The 20,265-nt window shown below is 31.4% G+C and overlaps 5 protein-coding genes across 10 annotated transcripts; 2 read left to right on the forward strand and 3 right to left on the reverse strand.

Moving 5' to 3' along the window:
- The first annotated feature begins 878 nt into the window (after positions 1–878).
- On the forward strand, positions 879–4,515 carry LOC143181912 (heat shock protein 60A). Its single transcript, XM_076382651.1, has 4 exons — positions 879–1,034; positions 1,838–2,249; positions 2,328–3,218; positions 3,303–4,515. Exons 2-4 carry the CDS (start codon positions 1,838–1,840, stop codon positions 3,704–3,706), a joined length of 1,707 nt encoding a protein of 568 aa, XP_076238766.1. The 5' UTR covers positions 879–1,034; the 3' UTR covers positions 3,707–4,515.
- An 817-nt stretch (positions 4,516–5,332) lies between these two features.
- Dbp80 (putative ATP-dependent RNA helicase Dbp80) lies at positions 5,333–7,737 on the reverse strand. The gene is made up of 8 exons (XM_076382747.1): positions 7,559–7,737; positions 7,060–7,283; positions 6,891–6,983; positions 6,596–6,813; positions 6,334–6,511; positions 6,007–6,244; positions 5,770–5,932; positions 5,333–5,693 (listed from the first exon to the last, which is right to left on the reverse strand). The coding sequence occupies exons 1-8, from the start codon at positions 7,619–7,621 to the stop codon at positions 5,440–5,442; spliced, it is 1,431 nt and encodes a 476-aa protein (XP_076238862.1). The 5' UTR covers positions 7,622–7,737; the 3' UTR covers positions 5,333–5,439.
- Positions 7,738–8,219: 482 nt separating this feature from the next.
- LOC143178597 (uncharacterized) lies at positions 8,220–16,710 on the reverse strand. 4 transcript variants are annotated; one of them, XM_076377371.1, is made up of 11 exons: positions 16,668–16,710; positions 16,000–16,099; positions 13,038–13,606; positions 12,119–12,963; positions 11,844–12,010; positions 11,595–11,768; positions 11,204–11,515; positions 10,990–11,143; positions 10,771–10,898; positions 9,401–10,018; positions 8,221–8,825 (listed from the first exon to the last, which is right to left on the reverse strand). In XM_076377371.1, the coding sequence occupies exons 1-11, from the start codon at positions 16,676–16,678 to the stop codon at positions 8,652–8,654; spliced, it is 3,252 nt and encodes a 1,083-aa protein (XP_076233486.1). In that variant the 5' UTR covers positions 16,679–16,710; the 3' UTR covers positions 8,221–8,651. The 4 variants fall into 4 exon arrangements, with proteins under 4 accessions (XP_076233470.1, XP_076233463.1, XP_076233486.1 ...); XM_076377364.1 differs by having other exon boundaries at positions 11,844–12,013; XM_076377355.1 differs by lacking the exon at positions 16,668–16,710 and having other exon boundaries at positions 8,220–8,825; positions 16,000–16,188.
- Positions 16,711–16,831: 121 nt separating this feature from the next.
- On the forward strand, positions 16,832–19,215 carry Tcs4 (Threonyl-carbamoyl synthesis 4). Of its 3 annotated transcripts, none has more exons than XM_076377774.1 (6): positions 16,832–17,216; positions 17,303–17,561; positions 17,646–17,774; positions 17,841–18,197; positions 18,269–18,533; positions 19,094–19,215. In XM_076377774.1, coding segments are annotated over exons 1-6 (1,224 nt in total). In that variant the 5' UTR covers positions 16,832–17,004; the 3' UTR covers positions 19,096–19,215. The 3 variants fall into 3 exon arrangements, with proteins under 3 accessions (XP_076233889.1, XP_076233879.1, XP_076233870.1); XM_076377764.1 differs by lacking the exon at positions 19,094–19,215 and adding an exon at positions 18,940–19,073; XM_076377755.1 differs by lacking the exon at positions 19,094–19,215 and having other exon boundaries at positions 16,833–17,216; positions 18,269–18,572.
- LOC143178870 (GTP-binding protein 10 homolog) lies at positions 18,575–20,181 on the reverse strand. The gene is made up of 4 exons (XM_076377786.1): positions 20,000–20,181; positions 19,575–19,878; positions 19,284–19,502; positions 18,575–19,215 (listed from the first exon to the last, which is right to left on the reverse strand). Exons 1-4 carry the CDS (start codon positions 20,036–20,038, stop codon positions 18,608–18,610), a joined length of 1,170 nt encoding a protein of 389 aa, XP_076233901.1. The 5' UTR covers positions 20,039–20,181; the 3' UTR covers positions 18,575–18,607.
- Positions 20,182–20,265: the final 84 nt, after the last annotated feature.

Raw genomic sequence — 20,265 nt, forward strand, 5'->3', positions numbered from 1 at the left:
TCGGCTTCTCTATGTGTCAAATACAAAAATATGTAATAACGAAAGTAACGCGTGTATGCATATATTAATTGTTAGATAGATATTGATACATCCCTGCAACCGGCATGGTCATTCGACGAAAAAATAATTTGTTACTGATATAATCAATGCCTAATAAGTAGTTTAGCTAATTATAGAGTACATAGATTGCAGAGAAAATTATTCATTGAAAATTTAGATCGATGATGAATGTTTCTATTGTATCAGATTTTGGGAAAACACAAATTTTGATAACGTGTTTGCGGAATATATTAGTTTCCTCGAAGTAATACATCTAAATGAAAATAATTTACAATTCTTTGGTCCCGACTAATATGTACCTTCAAATATAAATACTTTGTGTCTTTAGAATAGCTCAAATGGAAATGCAAAAACGTGCACGATAAAAGAACACGTGTGTAGCATGCTTGAAATTGCATTTCATAATTAAAGCTGCTGTCGATAATAAATTATATCTTAGAATTGTGTCCGAATCGTACCATTTAAATCTAAAACTCATATTTTTTATTGATAAACTTGAAACTGTTTTTAAAAACCACATGTCTATTGAAGAGGTTGGGAAGCAAATAAAGAACAAATTTAGTGGTCTATCGACGAAGGTGATTGGCGCATGTTGGCCGATTGCATCACGCGTTCTGGTATGTTCTAGAAACTTGAATTCGTTCAAAAATGAAAGCGACGTATCGATAAAATCGATAAATAAAGGAGTCGCTGGACTAAAATGCAATTAATAACAAAGTCTTTATTTTATTAATATTTCTCTTTATCCTGATTTTTGATCATTTTTCAATACGTTTCTTCGTCAAATAGAAAGGTTAGGTTGGTTAGAAAAGAGGGGAGGGAATGGTTTCATCGTTCCATGTGATAGCGCAAACTCCTTTGCACACATCTCATTCCACTGGCGAGACAACGTGCGGTCACGCTGCGACGATTTTCAATTACTTTTGTGACTACGATCTCCTAACCAACGGCCTTTTTCTTTTCATTAGACAAAGGTAAAATCCTTTTTTCTGCTAAACTTTACGTAGTTTTCTTCCTTCAAAGAGCGCGTTGATTGTTCAACAATATTAACCGGCAAAATTGAGCTCGAAATAATTCGTTTCTCCGATCTATCTTTCTTTTACATTATTTTCTCTTATTATTATGCGTTAGAATTGATACCATTTCTTTGTTCGTATTTTATTCGAATATATCTTGAGCGAATGAAGGCGTTAGATACAGTTTAAGGCGTTACACGTTTTTAAAGAGATAACCATAACTGTAGGGTATAACATTGATATTAACGATATATATATCCGATTAAGATTACCACTGATTATTTTGATTTCTCTAAATTATTGTTTTTCCTTTTATGTAATGATTACTAGCTTTTTATTTTCTTAATTGTTTCTTTGTGAGAAAGCCGGCCGGATAATTTGCGTACGTTATCGTTACGTTGATAAAGATAACAAAAATAATTTTCAAATGATGAATTATAAACAAATTGTTATAACAGAGTTTGAAAGACTTCTTAAATAATTTATATTCAAGGATATTTTGCATGTTATCAACCGATAGTTTATATAACCGCATTTAGTTTGAAATCTCATTTATATTTGGAGCATGCTTGCATTATTTGCACTCCAATTAGATTGCATCAAGATAAGGAAATATAGAGTTTGTTAGTTATTACTTTTAGTCATAGTTGAAGAATTTTTAATAAAAAAAGTATAGTTGTAAAATATTAATTTAGCACAACTATCAACATTATAAAATGAATATATCTAGAGCAGAAATAACTTATTACTGTTTTTTCTAGATGCATAGATTACCTACTGTATTACGTGGTGCTGCTCTGCGCCAATTACAAGCTCGTTCATATGCTAAAGATGTACGGTTTGGAGCTGAGGTCAGAGCTCTTATGCTACAAGGTGTGGATATTTTGGCAGATGCTGTTGCAGTAACAATGGGTCCAAAGGGACGCAATGTTATCCTAGAACAAAGTTGGGGTAGTCCAAAGATTACCAAAGATGGTGTCACAGTTGCTAAGGGAGTAGAATTAAAAGATAAGTTTCAAAATATTGGAGCAAAATTAGTGCAGGATGTAGCAAATAATACAAACGAAGAAGCGGGTGATGGTACAACTACTGCTACAGTTTTAGCAAGAGCCATTGCTAAAGAAGGTTTTGAGAAGATTAGCAAAGGTGCTAACCCTGTAGAAATTAGGAGAGGTAAATAAGGTTAACTATTATTTTTAGACTTTCACATAAAGCATTATTGTGCTTTCTTAACAAATATCCATGTTTCAGGTGTTATGTTGGCAGTTGACAAAGTTAAGGAGGAGCTGAAAGCTCTTAGCAAACCAGTAACAACTCCAGAGGAAATTGCTCAAGTGGCAACTATTTCTGCCAATGGAGATAAAGCCATTGGTAATCTTATTTCTGATGCAATGAAGAAGGTTGGCAAAGAAGGTGTAATCACAGTAAAAGATGGTAAAACACTACATGATGAGCTCGAAGTTATAGAAGGAATGAAGTTTGATAGAGGCTATATATCCCCTTATTTTATAAACTCGAGTAAAGGAGCAAAAGTTGAATTTCAAGATGCACTTTTACTCTTCAGCGAGAAAAAAATATCATCTGTACAATCTATAATACCAGCATTAGAATTAGCTAATTCCCAAAGGAAGCCGCTTGTCATTGTAGCCGAGGATATTGATGGTGAAGCTCTGTCAACTCTTGTGGTTAACAGATTGAAAATCGGTTTACAAGTAGCTGCAGTTAAAGCTCCCGGTTTCGGAGATAACAGAAAAGCAACGCTTCAGGATATGGCAATCTTGACTGGAGGAATTGTGTTTGGAGATGATGCAAATCTTGTTAAGCTAGAAAATGTACAGTTATGCGATTTGGGTGAAGTAGGGGAGGCCATAATTACAAAGGACGACACGCTTTTCCTTAAAGGCAAAGGGAAAAAGAGCGACGTTGACCATAGAGCAGATGTAATTAGAGATCAAATCGCTAACACAACATCTGACTATGAGAAAGAAAAATTGCAAGAACGTTTGGCCAGGTTAGCATCAGGAGTAGCAGTCTTAAGAGTTGGCGGAAGCAGTGAAGTAGAAGTTAATGAGAAAAAGGACCGTGTTCATGACGCTCTTAATGCCACCCGCGCTGCTGTTGAGGAAGGCATTGTTCCTGGTGGTAAGTTCAGCTTGTTCTAGAAACTTCTTTGTACATCTTTATTTAAGAATTAAATTTCACATAATGTATTATTTATTTTTTAAGGTGGAACAGCACTTTTGAGATGTATCCCAGCTCTCCGAAGTTTGAAAGCAACGAACACTGACCAAGAGACTGGAATCAAAATAGTGGCAAACGCATTACGTATGCCGTGCCTACAAATCGCGCAGAACGCGGGTGTAGACGCTAGTTTGGTAGTGGCAAAAGTTAGTGAAAGTAATCTTGGTTACGATGCATTGAACGATGAATACGTCGATATGATTGAAAAGGGTATCATTGATCCAACAAAAGTAGTGCGCACGGCGCTTACCGATGCTGCGGGTGTTGCATCGTTACTTACAACTGCAGAGGCAGTGGTCACCGAGATACCTAAGGAAGAACCTCAAATGCCAATGGGTGGTGGCATGGGTGGAATGGGCGGTATGGGTGGTATGGGAATGGGCATGTAATTAAGTGAAGTTTCATACAAAGACTGAATTTCGTATTGCAATTAATGTTTAACAACGATTGCAATTTAATCGCAATATCAGCTCTTGTTATAAATTGCGATTAGAATTGCAAGCATATAAACATCATAATTTTCCAATCGTGAATACAGATAGGCCGAATGTTTAGGGCGATTGTATTTTAAACTGAATGATAAAGACATACAGAAAGCAAGTTTGTTGCTACACGTTGTGTAGTACTTGTTCTATAATAATTTGTTTTTTTTTTGCATTTATGGAAATTATCGTTTTTTTTCCTTTGGAAACGTGCATTTCGCAATGAAAACATATTCTTAGCTCGAATAAACACGCATTTGTATTAACAGTATGTCATATTGTATAAAATATAATATTTGAAAATAACATGCAATAAAAATGATACTTCTGCAATTTTAAGTACATATAATTAGTTTATGATGATAGTGTTCAAAATTGATTTTACAGTATTTACAAAATGAACCACACAGTTCACTTGTTATTTCATTGTGTCGTCACAAAATAAATAATATTTGTTCACAAATTCTACAAAAGTTTACAAACGATATTCTTCGATTTATTTTACGTAATTTTTCATTCATGTGAATAAATGAGAATGCATGTGTACAAACGTGTGTTTTGCAATAGGATAAAAATACAAGTTATCTCATACTTTTTTGTAATGCTACGATTTATTTTCCATTTTGTAATCTTAATAAATGTATGTTTAAATTATGTCAACGTTGTCTTTAAAAAAGATTTCCTGTTTATGAAGATATCATTGTGCTTTTCTTATAAAATACAACGAGCAAAAATATTATACTTAGTATTTAATTTGGAATCCCAAACAATTCAATCAAAACTAATATAAATAATAATTTGCAACGTAAAGTTACTATGAAAGCCTGTTTCTGACATTTTATCGCATATAATATTTCCTCATGGAGAAACATAGAAACAATCATATTTTATTGGCAATCTTGAATATTGCTTTAGGAAATTTGTTGCGTATTTATAACATCCTTAATATTTTCTGGATCTATCATTTAAGGAACTATGTCTGAATAACTTTTTATGATTCATTTACAATGAAGTTTTTGCAGCATATGGAGGTATGTAAAAATGTTAACAAAATAGTTAACTTTATTTGCTAAAGTATTAAACAATCCAAGAACCAATAATTAACCAATTCTTGTTTTCGTTAGTGAATCAATATAAATTATAATAATGTTATCCCATATTATTTCGAACTTTTTTGTTAATATAAATATAAAATCTATAAGTCGCATAATTATTAAAAAAAGAAAAATATGAAAGAAAAGAATGAAATGATTGTGAAGTGAGCTTTGCTTTTGTGCGATAACTTAATGAACAGAGACATAACCGAAGCATGGCAATGATACTGTTTCTTTGCACAAATGATTATCTTATTGTATAACATATAAAAATATTCCTTTATTATTTTTTTATTAAATATATTCTTGGAATTCTGTGATATTCCTGATCCAATTGCCATATTTTAATACAGTATCAAACAATCGATACCATGAAATCATTACGAAAGAAAAAACTAAAGATCGATAATATGTGCTATTGGAAAAGAAATACAAAGAATTAATATTAAGAATACAAAGGTGTATTTCTTTTTGGAAGTATTACAATATATCTACGTACGTACGATAAAAAGCATAATTATACATACATATCTCTTATGTAATAACCTAGGCTCCAATCTTTTCTATCTCATCCGCATCTTCTGCATCGAGGTAGTGTATCTTTTTTCCAAAATGTTTTTCTATATCTTTACACAATTGCATGGCATGTGGTGAATCTATTAAATTAATAGCAATTCCAGATTTACCAAATCGCCCTGTTCGACCGATTCTGTGCAAGTATGTCTCACAATCTGCTTGCCGACTTTGGTCCATCGGTAAATCAAAGTTTACTACTATTGTTACTTGTTCAACATCAATACCTGTAAAAAATATGCATTCAGATAGGTGTAACAATGTTTACTTTAAAAAATAAAAAAAAATGCATTCTATAGTTACCTCTAGCTAAGACATTTGTCGTTATAAGAACTTTTTCGAGACCAGCTCTAAATCGATCTAAAACAGATATTCTCTGTTCTACCGTTAATTCACCTGATAAAACAGCTACAGCATGACCATCTTTTGTCATTTTTTCTGCTAACCAGTTAGCTGTTTTCCTAGTCTGTAAATATAGCATATAGTTTATAATGGAAACTTATTAACATGTGTTATATTTAGAGAAATGGAATATCTTACATGACAAAAGATAATCGCTTGTCCTATTGTTATCACACCATAAATATTGGTTATAGCTGCATACTTTTCGTCCAAGTCTTTGCATTTGACATAATATTGCTTAATATTATCTAAGCTTTCTTCTTCTTTTAATAATCTGATTATTAAAGGATTATTTACTATAATTTCAGCAAACTTCATTACTTCTGGTTCGTATGTCGCAGAAAAGAACATCATTTGACATGTGCGCGGGAGCTGCCTATGTGAATGTAAACATAAAACATGTAGGTATGCAAAGTACACGATATAAACTTCATTATTCAATTTTATGAGAGCTAAAATAATTACTTGTGGATACGAATACATTGATCTTGATGACCTTGAGTTGCAATCATCACGTCTGCTTCGTCTAAAACGAAAACTGATATTTGGCTCAAATTAAAGAACTTGAACTTAATAGCCCAGTCCAAAACTTTTCCTGGAGTTCCTATGATGATGTGTTCAGTAATTTTAGACCCACGGCTTACTGAAATAATTTACAAGATTAAAATAAGATTCCCAAATATTGAATTTAATATAGAATAAAAAAAAGATCTATAAAATATATTACTTTCTTCTCCTCTGACAGCATACTTGATTTTTATTTCATTACAGAATGCAGACATTTTTGCAGCAACTTCACCTGTTTGTATAGCTAGCTCATAAGTTGGTGATAAACAAAGCACTTGAGGATAGTTCTTATTGGTGTCTACTCGACTGAGCATTGCTAATACAAAAGCTGCTGTTTTACCAGTTCCAGATTGTGATTGGGCAATCATATTTTGAGGTCTGTAAATAAGTTCTTAAATTTTATATCTGACACAGATATATTCTGTGGATGATTCTTATGTAAAAAATATAGTTACGGGTCTGCCAATAATGTAGGTAATGCAGTTTCTTGAATTTTTGATGGAGCATTAAATCCCATAGCATAAACTCCTTTAAGTAAAGCTGGTTTACTGCAATACATTTTGTAATATATAATCTTCTCAATATTATAGAACTGTAAGCAAATTAAGAATTAAAAATACCAACAGATGAAGGGCTTCAAAAGATTTAACACTGTATAAAGGTGAAGATGGATCTTTCCTTTGAATTTCTATATCCTTTGTTGTTTCTACCAAACCCTTACGTATGATCTTTTGGAGTAAAGACTTTTCTGCAGGTGAGATCTGTTCATCTGTGCCATCATCACTTTTGGAATCTGTACTACTTGCTGTGTTTTCCTTAACTTGCTTCTCTATATTTAAGCTAGATACCTGTTAATAACCACTAATTTAGAAAGGAACTTGTTTCAATTCACTGGACTATTAACATTTTAATGAACAAAATAAATATAATTCATTGAAAATGATGTTCAATTATTAGTAATAAATATTTCGTTAAATTGAATTCAATTATTGCAATATTTAGATGAGAAAGAAATAAGTAATGTAAGATACACATGTAAAGCATATCCTTCCATGATAAACAATGTATCAACAAATAGAAATGAAGCTAAACCGGTGTTGTTCATGTACGAGAAAAATATTACCTTCGCTGATAGCTTTTCTTGCTCGTCTACGTATTTACCCCAGTCAAGTTTAGCTGAAGCCATATTAACATTGATCCACTTACGATTATTCAAAAGGCAATTTTACTTTAGTTACAATGTTAAATTGTCGCAAACTTTCTCATCAGATGCTTCAGGGAGATACTTTGCGCTTGTTTGCGCTTGGCCTATGTGACTGATGCGAACACTACTACCGTAGCGTTACGGCGCGGCGTAAATAGTAACTAATACACACGTTTTTCGCGCGGTACCAGATTCAAACGTGAAAAAGATACACGGAAAAATTAGGATCATTAGGGAATAGGATTAAGTACCGCGCAAGTAGGATCGAACTCTTTGTAACTATTCTAAGAAATAAAAACAGCACCTGCGAGTATGCACACTTGAATCTAATCGAGATAAATTCAAAACTATTACAAATATTTCGGGAAACGAAGGCAACACTTTCAAGTAGTATCACCAATATCTAAAATATGATTAAATGAATAAAAAACGTAAGCCGTTTGCTAATTACGATTCTCATTGAACGTTTTAACTTACTATCAATAACTGTTCCACCAAATGTCTATCAAATTAAATTATGCTTTCCATAACATAAAGATGTAAAGTCATATATACTCTCCTTAAACGTAATTACTTATGATTTATATTTTATTTAATGACACTTATTCATATTTTTATACTTGAAATTATAAACTCGTTAACTTAATATATACGTCATATGGTAAATCGTAGCTTTTAAATGCACAATATATTATTAGATACTACCACGTATATTTTTATATGAAATATACATTGCATTTGACATATGTACAAATTAAATTGTTAAGATATTTTACCTTCATTTGTAAAGGTATATTATACAATTTATATGCAGCCAAAAATATGTTTCTTTTCTAGCTTTTGCATAGTTATATATCTCTAAATAAGGAGTATGGAAAATATGAAATGCACGTTAATCATGTACAGGCTGGCTGAATAAAATTAATTATCGTTATTTTTAAACACAAATGTTATATGCTATGTATTTTATTGTTGTTGGAATATGCTAGATTAGACGCATTTAACATTTCCCTTAAGAAACTTTCGCAACTGTGGCCGTGGTCTTAGTTCCGCTCGATTGCGGTACAAGGCGAACAGTTATCAGTGATAGGTCTAGCATTTTGCGTTGGTATTTCTTGTGAAACACCATGGCAGCAGACTGCGTCTTAAACACAATCGTTGCACTACGTTCCCCCATTTGTATGCTCTATAACACGAATAATATGAACAGATAAGTATTATCTTAAGAAAGGATTGTTTATTTAAAAAAAAAAAAAAATAGTATGATAAATCTATTACAAAGTCTTAATAAACTCATAACAATATAGTGAATAACAAAAGTGTAGCGTTGGTGCATAATGGAATGTAAACATTAAAGTAATCATTGGTATTTCGAACAGAAACTATTCATGCACTATGCAATGTTAAACATAGCATAGATACTGATCCAATGATGCACGTACACGTGATACACATATGCATGTGTACCTATATATTATAGCACTTTTCATTAAAAATGATTAATCATTTTGTGTTTCAACTTAATACTTGGTAGACTTTGGCAAGCAACTTAAAAGTAATAAACACTTAAAGTTTTTATAAAAAAAGTGTATAAAAAAAGAGGTATATCAGAAATATAATCAAAGAACTCATTAACGATGTTTTGTTCTATTAAAAAAACTTAAAAAATAGGATTACAAAACAAGAATACGCAAGCGAAGCTCAGTGACTAAGCTTTACAAATGTGCAAAATCTTAAATATTTTCATGCAAAAATAGTCACCTCGATAGTTCCAATGCCTTGGCACATACGTCTGATCTGTGCCTCTGACGTGCTTGCTGCTAAATTTTCTACTTTCACTGTATTCGTTTTGATTTCTGGTAATTTTTTCTGTTGTGATAATGGTTTTTGAAGTACAACCCTTTGATGGTTCTGTGTATTGACGACAACCTTCTGCACATTGGCATTCGTAGTTTCTTGTACGTTGATCACAGTTTTTTGTAGATTTCCTCCTGGCTTCTGTTTGACGATCCTCTGTGGATTGACGGCAACTTTCTGCCCGGGGGTTGTTAATTTCTTTAACATGTCTGATTGTGTCTGTCCAGTTTTCTGAATTCCGCAAGCTCCCATGTTAACTGCCTTATTCTGTATTAACAGTTGGTTTTTTTGCAAGTTTGATACTGTTTTCTGTATGGTGGTGGCAATTTTTTGTGTACTTGATAATGATTTTTGAATCACAATTCTTCGCGTTCCAGACTGAGCATTCAAAACTTTTGCGTGGTCATTGGCTTGACCAACTATATGTCCAGAATTATTGTCCTTAGCAGAATCTGTAGAATCATTGGATTGTACAGTTTGTATTGTTCTGACAATTCGTACACAAGATGGTTTTTCTGCAACCTACAACAAAAATGATAAAAATATTTCGCTTTATCTGGTTTTTGTACTGTCATATTAGGTTTACAGATTACTTAAATACAACATATTAACAATAATATAAATATTGATGTATAAAGCATTTTTTATTATACACTTTATTAAATAAAGGTCATGAATTAGACATTTTAACGTAAAGTAGCTCTTTCAGAATAGTTAAAGTTTGGAGGAAATTAAAAGGAACAAAAAGTATTTAAAAAATATATTTTATTGAAACACAAGTAAAAAATATACAATAAAATCTAATAGATGTATGTATATTGTATTTATTGATATTTCATTTGAAATATTTATATTATCACTCTGATAGTGATGAATATTTTTAAAAAATGGTATGTCTTTCATTAACGTATAAAAAATGCAACGCATCGTAATGATCGATAAAGAGAATTTTGAATTTATAGACATATCAATGGTTATATACATAATTGATCACACGTAATTGTAAATATACGAATATTTATGTACAATATATTTAAATAGTGAATACCACTTTAATATCATATGTACAAATAAAATTTGAAGAAGATGTGAGCGTACCTTACGCACTTTATTTATTTTATATATTAAGCATAAATTGCTTGTTTTCTAAACAATTCTCGTATAGAAATGAAGTTTGATCGCTCATCATATTTGATTACATACAGAAAAAAGCTGTACTCATTTCAAGTCTTATTACTAGTAATTGTAAAAATACAATATTTTTAGTGTTGTACCTCAGAAGTTTGCGTATTAATAGGACGACCACGTCCTCTGCCAATACCGGTAGCTTTATTCACGGAAGCATCTTTCACGACTCCCATAAGTACTGACATAGGTTTTGTATCCTGTGAATTTTCACTTACTGAAAAGATACAAACACATCTAAACTTAATAAAATATAAGTCAGTCGAATTGAAACAGTGAGATTAATTAATGGTTACAATTATACGTACATGTATTACTTTCATTTTTAGTCTCTTCATTCTGTTTTTCCATAGCAGCCATTTTTCGTCTATTTTCTTTCTCACGTAAAATCTTTTCCCGCAGTCGCTTTTGTTCTTCCATTTTCTTTCTGTACTCTAGCATTTCTGGATCATACTCTTCATCCTAAAATGTTTATCTTAGAAAACCAATCGAATTAAAAAAGATAAAATCAAAATCATATACCTTTTTCTCATTATTTACGTTATTTAACGTATCTACTGTTTGTACTTCTTGAAGATTTCTATTACTAGGTTTTATTCGCTTTGGACTCAAGTCACGGAGAGGTCTGTCTGCATCGCCAACTCTTTTCTGTGGCAGTCTACCTCTTATTGAAGAATTTACAGGTCTACTAGTAGGAGATTTTTGTGTATGACTTTGATCATAGTTTTCGCGATATGTATTCGAAGAGGGTGCTCTATTTTTTGGAATATGATCGCTTCTAGATTTGGACGACAAATCTCTGTCGCGATAATTCTGATGAATTCCTCTGTGATCCTAATAAACATTATTTTTTAATAAATCAAAGGTTTTTTTTACCTCATAATGCTATTTACCAATCACTATCTTTATTCACCTCTTGATAATTGTCCTTCTGATCCCACTGATCTGATTTATACTTTGAACCGCATTCGTAATTACTTTCTCGCGAGTAACTGCTCTCTGAAGGATACTGTTTATTCGGAGTTCCACTCTGAGCTTTTTGCGGCTTATTCTCTTGCCACACGTCAGAAAAGTACGCGTAAGGATCCTAGACAAAATTACTTGGAATTTATTTTGAATTCTACGAAAACTATCTGTAAAAATATATATTAAAAATACATACATCACTCTTATGTTGTTGATAATTTTGCTGGTACTGCGGTGGTCCTTGTTGAATTTGATTGTATGAACTTTGGTTTTGATAAGAAGTTACAGGTTGTGAAAACGGACCGCTGGAAGCTTGAGACGATAAAGGTGCCTGTTGCTGAGCAGAGTCCCATACAAGTCTTGCTGCTTATAATGTATGAAAATAACATGAGTAAAAAATCACTGTATATAATTATTTTGTTAATTCTGCTTCACATTAATTATAATTGAAAAGAACTTTAGAATATTTACCATCACTCGTCGATTGAACGGCGCCTCGAAAATGAGGATTGATTAAAATCTTGTGCCCTGGAGGTAAAGGTACATTGGGTACATTGGAAGTAGACTGTTGAGGTACCGGTAACGAACTAGTATTAAATTGACTGGTAGGTACTTGATCGGGGTAGCCGGACCTCGAATCGTAAATGGATCGGTTTTCAAACTGAACTTCCTGGAAAGGTGGTCTACTCTCGAAGGGCGGCTGATTAGGTATTTGTACATTAGGATGATTAATAGGTGGCCCTTGGGAAGATGTTTGTCGTGGAAATCCTTGCATCGGTAATGTTTGATTTCCTTGTATCAATGGTACAGGGGTTCCAGGTACTAATGGATTCAGATTTCCAAGAAGCGTTCCTCCAGGATTTCCTTGTAATAAGGGACCTTGATTATTTTGCATTAGTCGTGCTTGGTTATCCTGCATGAGTACGCCTGCATTTTGAAAAGGACCTTGTGGAACTTGTACATATGTTGGTGTATTGGATGGGTGATTGTAGGGCGGTCCTTGTAGTGATCCTCCTATACCACCGCGAGGTCCATAATCTAATCGGGGTCCAATTACTCGTGGACCCATTTGACCTTGAAATTGATTGGGATTGAATTGTGGTCTGTTATCTACAAAATGCGTAGGTCCCTGCAGTGAACCATTTGGAGAATAATGCTGAAACGGTTGTACTTGAGAAGTTGGTTGTTGATAAATTATTTGCTGATTTTGCACGTTGTTTGGTATTCCGAGCAAAAACGGTGGCCTGGTTTCAAGCAATGGTGGTCTGCACGGTGGTGGTTGGTTATCAAAGTTCGCGTTACGTGCATTGCTGAACCTAACATACGATAGTTTATAAATATTAGACAATATCTGACGAGAAACCAATTACATCAGAAGTAGTAGTACTACCTTGGATTAAAATTTCCAGAACTCTGTGTATTAAATCTTCCTCCGCGGCTTCCTCTTGCGCTTCGACCTCTTCCACGGCCTCTGATTGCTAACTTCGATGGTTCAGATGTAACAACATTTTCTAAAGTATCTGGTATTTTGTTATTCATCTTTGGAGAAACTATGATTCTCTCATTTTGAAACCTGTTTCTCCTTTCCTTTGCTTCTTCACACTCATCGTCTTCTACTCCTTGTCCATTTCCAATGTAGAGTTTTGCATTTTTCTGCAGCTTCTCTCGCAAATCTCCTTTTCCAATATTACTAGAAGTATTAACGCTGTCGCCTGTAGAACGTTTATCATGCTGACGCGATTGTTCGCCTTTGTATTCATTAATTTCGTCTTGTTCGTAATATTTTGACTGAACTTCTAGCTGATCTGCGTCTTCATAAAAATCATTGTCATTACTTCTATTCGTTTTGCTTCTACTAAATTCTATATTTTCATCTTCACCATCTAAGTCGTCGAGCGCATCGGTAACTCCTAAGTCCAGTACATCATCTGTCTCCTCTTCTCCCTTATAGCTATTCTGCTGCTCAGGGAATTAAATTGCCAAATATTTGTAATGAAAGTATGATATTTACCCGAGATTGTTACAATCTACTCTTACTTAACATATGTATATGAGTGCATAAGAAAATTACTCCTTTATTATTAAAACGAGGCTGTTGTATGATTTGGGTATGGCGTCGCAATTCTTAATTTTCATACTTCTGACAATCTATTTTGTTCATGAATTCTTGTGTATTACTTACTGGGCCTATTAATCGGGCTCGACTAATGGAATTTAACCGCAAATATTCCGATAAGGCTCATTGTTAAGGTGATTATAATCCATGCAAATAAATATTCGAATATAAGGTATAAAATTGATGCACATAAAACTAATCATTTGCGAGGTAATATGTGATATGATGAGTACTTAATGAGCTAGATGAGTTTCATGAGTAAAGTGACAGCATAGTTCATACTTAGGACTAATGAAATCATTATAAATGTATTATACAATGTATTATAACTTCATGTCAGAGCAGTATGGTATATAATTTAATTCTTTACATTCAGTTTATTACTTATTTGTATAGTAAATGTATTCTAGCATTTATTTTTTGTATAATTCTGCTACTAAAATAATGAAGCTATAAATTCGTGAAATATTCCATACTGCTGACTTCTTGACTTTAATAGAAATGGCGGTAAATACATAACATTGATTTCTAAAAAGAATTAGTACAATTCTCTTGGTAAATACGAACAATAATTCCTTTTTACAATAACCACATTTTCAATACAAACGAATTTAATATTTTCTATATGATAATGGAACTTCTTAATGAATGTACTCATGATATGTAAATCTCTTAAAAAATATCACATTTATTTAGAGATTTTTTATCTAAAAAATTATTTAACAGACAATTTTAAAATAATTATTTATTGCATGTAATTCTATAAGAAACTATGATAAAAAATATTTATTAACGATTAGAAATCAGGATTTTAATTCTAGTTTCAACAACTAATTTTATGCAATTTAAAACCTGATGTGTAAATTATGTCTTTTACATAAAAACTTTCATTAAAACATTCCTTATCATACAAATCTTTATATTTGTACTTAGTATTATTTAAAGCAATTTTGATATTCATCAGACACATGATCAATAATAAAATTTTGGAGTAGTCTCAACTATAATTTATCGATACAACATAAATTATAGATAACATATTATTGCTTTAAATATCACTAAACTGTTTAATAATTAAAATGTCTTCTGCAAAAGACAGAGGAAAGGAAATAAATATCGAAGCATTCTTTCAGAGGAATTGAAATCTATATGACAATTAATATCCATGTTAATGATATTATTCATGGTTCATAAAAGTTATTTTACAATAATGAATAGGAATTTAAAAAGTAATAAATATGAAAGCCAAATATTGTTAAAAGAAATTTATAATACGAGTAAAGTACAAAGTACTTAATAGAATAATATGCATCAATCACAAAAAGCATATAATGATTATTTTTCCTTTTCCCTGTTCAAATTCTGTCTATATATAATACCTTGTTTGTTTTTTTTACATGTAGTATATATTATGCATACAGCATAGTTTGTACTCCTCTTATTACAATAAAACTGTGAGTATCCCAACAAAGTTTATAAAGTAAAAATTAATGTTCAGTATATTTGTAAAACACTGAATTCCCATTTACGCAAAAATGTTTACTCATTTACCATAATTTTCACACATTTAGTTTAATATTTCTATATGATCTGTTACAAGCATATAATATGTAAACTTATGAACTTGATGCAATAATTTATGTTGCATTGAAAACTACTGAAAGTCTCTCAGTATATATTTAATAATCAATATAAATAATTTATAAGCCATGTACATGTCATTAATATTGTCAATAAAACGCTTTGTTAAACATTTTAATAAATAAGTGTCACACATAGAGTGATAAAGTGGAAATATGAAATTATGAATTTTTGGTTCATCTATCATGGCTATAACAAACAACATAAAGATAGAAATAAGTGAATAAAATCAATACTATTGTTATTAATATTCACTTTGTATGTTGAAATATATCATTTATATAGTATATAGATATAAATTATATTACCTTTAATCCATTTATATAAAATAACCCATTTCTTTTTAAAATGATAAATTTTAAGATCTTCAAATAGTTTCAGAATTTTATGAAGCAATTAATATACTTTATAGTATAGTTAACTTTACAGCCATAAATGGATTAAATAGTTATTGATTTTCCAATCAAAACTCAAGTTACTGAGAATATTTATTATTAAGCTATAGTATGATCTAATATTCTATTGTCTTATATGGCATACAATGGTATTCTAATTCTCATTTAATAACAAAATAATGGTCCAGCAATATGCTCACCCTCTCCACTTCATAGTCATCTGCTAAAAGAGCCTCTTCTTCATCATTACCAAGATCATATTCTTCATCCCCGAGATCTTCATCCAATAAAGTATCATCGCTAAACAAATAATTGTCAAAAGCATTAAGGAAAGAAAACAGAAAACAGCTTAGATCCCCCCTCTTTCTGATCATAAATCATCATTTCTTGCTGTTCACAAATTGACTGCTAAAAGTCCTTCATTATTTTTACATAATCACAGTGTACTTATCTATCTTTCTTAATTTTTTTTATTACTAAAAAGAAGAACAATACATTTGAAAATTTTATGTTCCAAGTGGTTTAAACTAAAATGTTTATTGAATTAATTCCATCTGTACAATGCAAAGATACCTTCGTGGCTGATATTCACGTTCATACAAACTGTGCACATTAAAATAACTTTAATGCATTAATGATGCATAGTTACGGAAAAATAATGCATCAAATATCGCTCGATTAAAGGTAATATACGTCATTAACAGAAGCAATGGTAACTCTAACCTCAATTGATATGAGAATAATCAAAACTTGCATTTCAAGAAAGGCTAGGAAATACATTACTGCGTGAAATGATTAATGTAAATACATTAAACATCAACACCATGTAAAAATATCCGTTTTTTATAAGAAAGAAAGAAAATCTTACTGTTCCGACATGGTACATCCACTCTTCCAAACTTTGGTGAAAGTCTGCAGTCTATGATGGCTGCCAGACAGCTTAACTTTGCGTAGTCGATCGATTATTACTTTCGATATATCACGTCTCGAGTATCGAATCGACTTGGAGCCAGCTTAAACAGGATGCATGTGCGCAGTTAGTGAAAGGCAGTGAAAGGGGTTAACATGAAATGAATCAGGATATATGATGTTTTTATTATTGTATAAATATTAGGTTATAATGTAAAATTGCTAATATATTAATGAACAAATGTATACAGTCAATTTCTAATTTTGAAAAATACAAATAAAATACTTAAAAAGGAATGGCTTGGAATTTACGTTTGTTATTTCATAAACATCTGCTGAAGCGTTCTGTTAATGATCATGGACTATTGTTTCAAAAATTTTTACACAATAAACCAGCTATAATTCTGGGAATAGAAACTAGCTGCGATGATACAGCTTGCGGAATCGTAGATGAAAAGGGAGTTATATTAGGAGAAGGCATTCATTCTCAACATATTGCTCATTTGAAGTAATTTAAATACTTTAATAAAACTTTATATACTTTTTGAATAGTAAAGTACTTGTGTATTTTTTAAATGATTATTTTATGTCTAGTTTTGGTGGAATAATTCCTACATTAGCACGGGATATGCATGTAGATAATGTTACAAGAGTTTGTGAAGATGCATTGAGATCTGCAAATTTGAAATTGAAAGATATCGATGCCATAGCTGTAACTGTGAAACCTGGTCTCCCTATGTCACTTGAGGTTGGAGCAAGATTTGGAAAATCTTTGGCTCAAATTGGAAAAAAACCTTTTATACCAATACATCATATGGAAGCTCATGCTTTAACAGCGCGTTTGAATGAAAAAGTTTGTTGAAAAATATTTAGTATAATACTATGTTAAGTATTTTAATTATGAAATAAGGCATAATATCTAATTGTTTGTTCATAGGTTGATTTTCCTTATCTTGTTTTACTTATTTCTGGAGGCCATTGTTTACTTGCAATTGTAAAAAATGTAGATCAATTTTATTTGCTTGGTACTACTATAGATAAAGCACCTGGAGATCTTTTTGATAAGGTAGGAATAGTTTGATCATGAAAATATCTTTCATTCTGTCACAAAAAAGTAAAATTATATTTATAGGTTGCACGACGACTCAAATTAAGGAATATTCCAGAATTTAAAACCTTGAATGGAGGACAGGCTGTAGAAAATGCAGCATGTAAAGCATCAGATATTGATAAATTTTTTTTTGATTGTGTAATGAGAAAATATCGTAATTGTAATTTTAGTTTTTCTGGAATCCAAAGTACTTGTGATAACTACATTAAGAGGGAAGAAAGTAGACATAACATAGTTGCTGACATGATAATTCCTGATGTATATAATTTATGTGCAGCAGTGCAATTAGCTGTTGCAAAACACATTTGTGAGAGAACTCAAAGGGCAATGGAATTCATAGATGAAATGTCATTGATTCCCAAGGATAAGAGAACTCTGGTATGTTTAAAGAAGTTAAAAAAAAGTAATAGCATTTTAAATGATTAATTTAATGTTATTTTATTATCCAGGTTGTTTCAGGAGGAGTTGCATGCAATAATTTTTTAGCTAAAGCATTAAATATTGTATGTACAGAATTAGAATATAAATTTGTAAGAACACCACCTAAATTATGTACTGATAATGGAATAATGATTGCGTGGAACGGGATAGAAAGATGGACTGCAGATATAGATGTTATTAGAAATCAAGATGAAATTGACAAAGTGTGTGTACAAAACAAGGCACCATTGGGGATAGATTGGACACAAACAGTAGAAGATGCAAATTTGAAATGTAAATGGATAAAAATAAAGAAGAAACTTTTTTAAGCAATGTAACGAGAATAATGATTTTATTTTAAAAAATGATTATATTAGTGTAGGTGCATATCGCTGTACTTTTTGCTTCAACTTCATCCGCAAATTATCTTCGACTAAATCGATATTTTCTTGAGAAAGGTTCTTCTCCTCGTATTTGTCGATGATATTTCGCATTTTTGCTTTAATTTTCTTGATTTCATCTTCATTTTTCAAAATCAAAGATGTTGTTATAATATCATCAAATTGCATGACTTTTTCTGGTCGTATCATCTCATTAAATTCCGAAATAAATTCGGATAAATTATTTAATTTTGGTTTGATTTCATCGTAAATTTTATCTGCACCACTTGTATCCATTTTATTTATTATGATCATTGCAGGTCTTTCTAATAAATCAGGGTTGTAGAGTTCAATCTCCTTGTTCAATAAAAGCAGAGTTTCTAAACAGGACTTATATTTATGTTCTGGAGAAATCTGAAATCCTTGGATGTCTACAATAAATAATAATAACTTTGTTCTTTCTATGTGTTTTAGAAACCTATGACCCATTCCTCTATTGACATGTGCCCCTTCAATTAATCCTGGCAAATCTGCAACTGAGATTTCTCTGTAATCTTCATATCTCATGATACCTATTTGTGGCCTTATAGTTGTAACTGAAAATAATTATGCATAAAATAAAAGGTAATATATTAATTTATGTTTCCTTGTCAGTAGAACTTACATGGGTAATTAGCAATCTTTGGCTTTGCTTTAGAAACTACACTTAAAAATGTACTTTTTCCTGCATTAGGAAAACCAACTAGACCAATGTCAGCTATTAATTTTAGGTCAAGAATTATGTGTCGACTTTCACCCTTAAGCCCACAATATCCTGTGCTCTCACATCCTCCAATCCCACCCTTTGCAACTAGTAGTTTTGCACCTTCTTCATTTATTTCTCCTAAATTACAAAAATATGTATGTATACAAATATAATATATACAATTTAACATGAATTGGGTGCATGTATTACCCAGTTTAATTTTGTTTTCATCATAAACAGTAATGCCAACAGGAACACTTATAGTTAAATCTGTTCCAGGTACACCAATGATTCCTTTTGAGGTACTTTCACCACCATGTCCTGCACTTAACTTTTTACCTCTTAGTTTGGACTTAACTGTCTCCAAAGTTAATCCTTTTTGCGAAACAACATACACATTTCCTCCTGCTCCACCTATGCCACCATAGCGAGGAAATCCAGAACCTCCAGAGCCTCCTTTTACATAGATATATAAACTATCTATCAATCCTTTCCGCTTATATTTTCTTGGTAACTATAACATTAAGTAAATTGTATTCTCATTTGTTTGTTTTATTAATACCATTATTATAAATATTATTATGAAATTAGAAAACAATTATAAACTGTTTTATAGTAAATTAATTTAGTTTTACCTTCCTTACACAGTTTAGAACTTGTGTTAATATAACCATCTTTTCTCAATTGTAATTTATGTTGAGAAATGATTAAAAAATGTAATATGTATCTTTACATTTGTATCATAGTATTATTTATGCAATATTAATTGTTACTAAAGTGATATAGCTAGAAAGTATTAGAAATCTGAAAGACGTATCATTACACTTAACATATCTATTTAACAATAGTTTGACAGACTTAAAACTAGATGGCGTTTTAATATTTACCTAAAGTATAGTAG

This window comes from Calliopsis andreniformis, chromosome 1 (assembly GCF_051401765.1).
Source record: "Calliopsis andreniformis isolate RMS-2024a chromosome 1, iyCalAndr_principal, whole genome shotgun sequence".
Classification (NCBI taxonomy): domain Eukaryota; kingdom Metazoa; phylum Arthropoda; class Insecta; order Hymenoptera; family Andrenidae; genus Calliopsis; species Calliopsis andreniformis.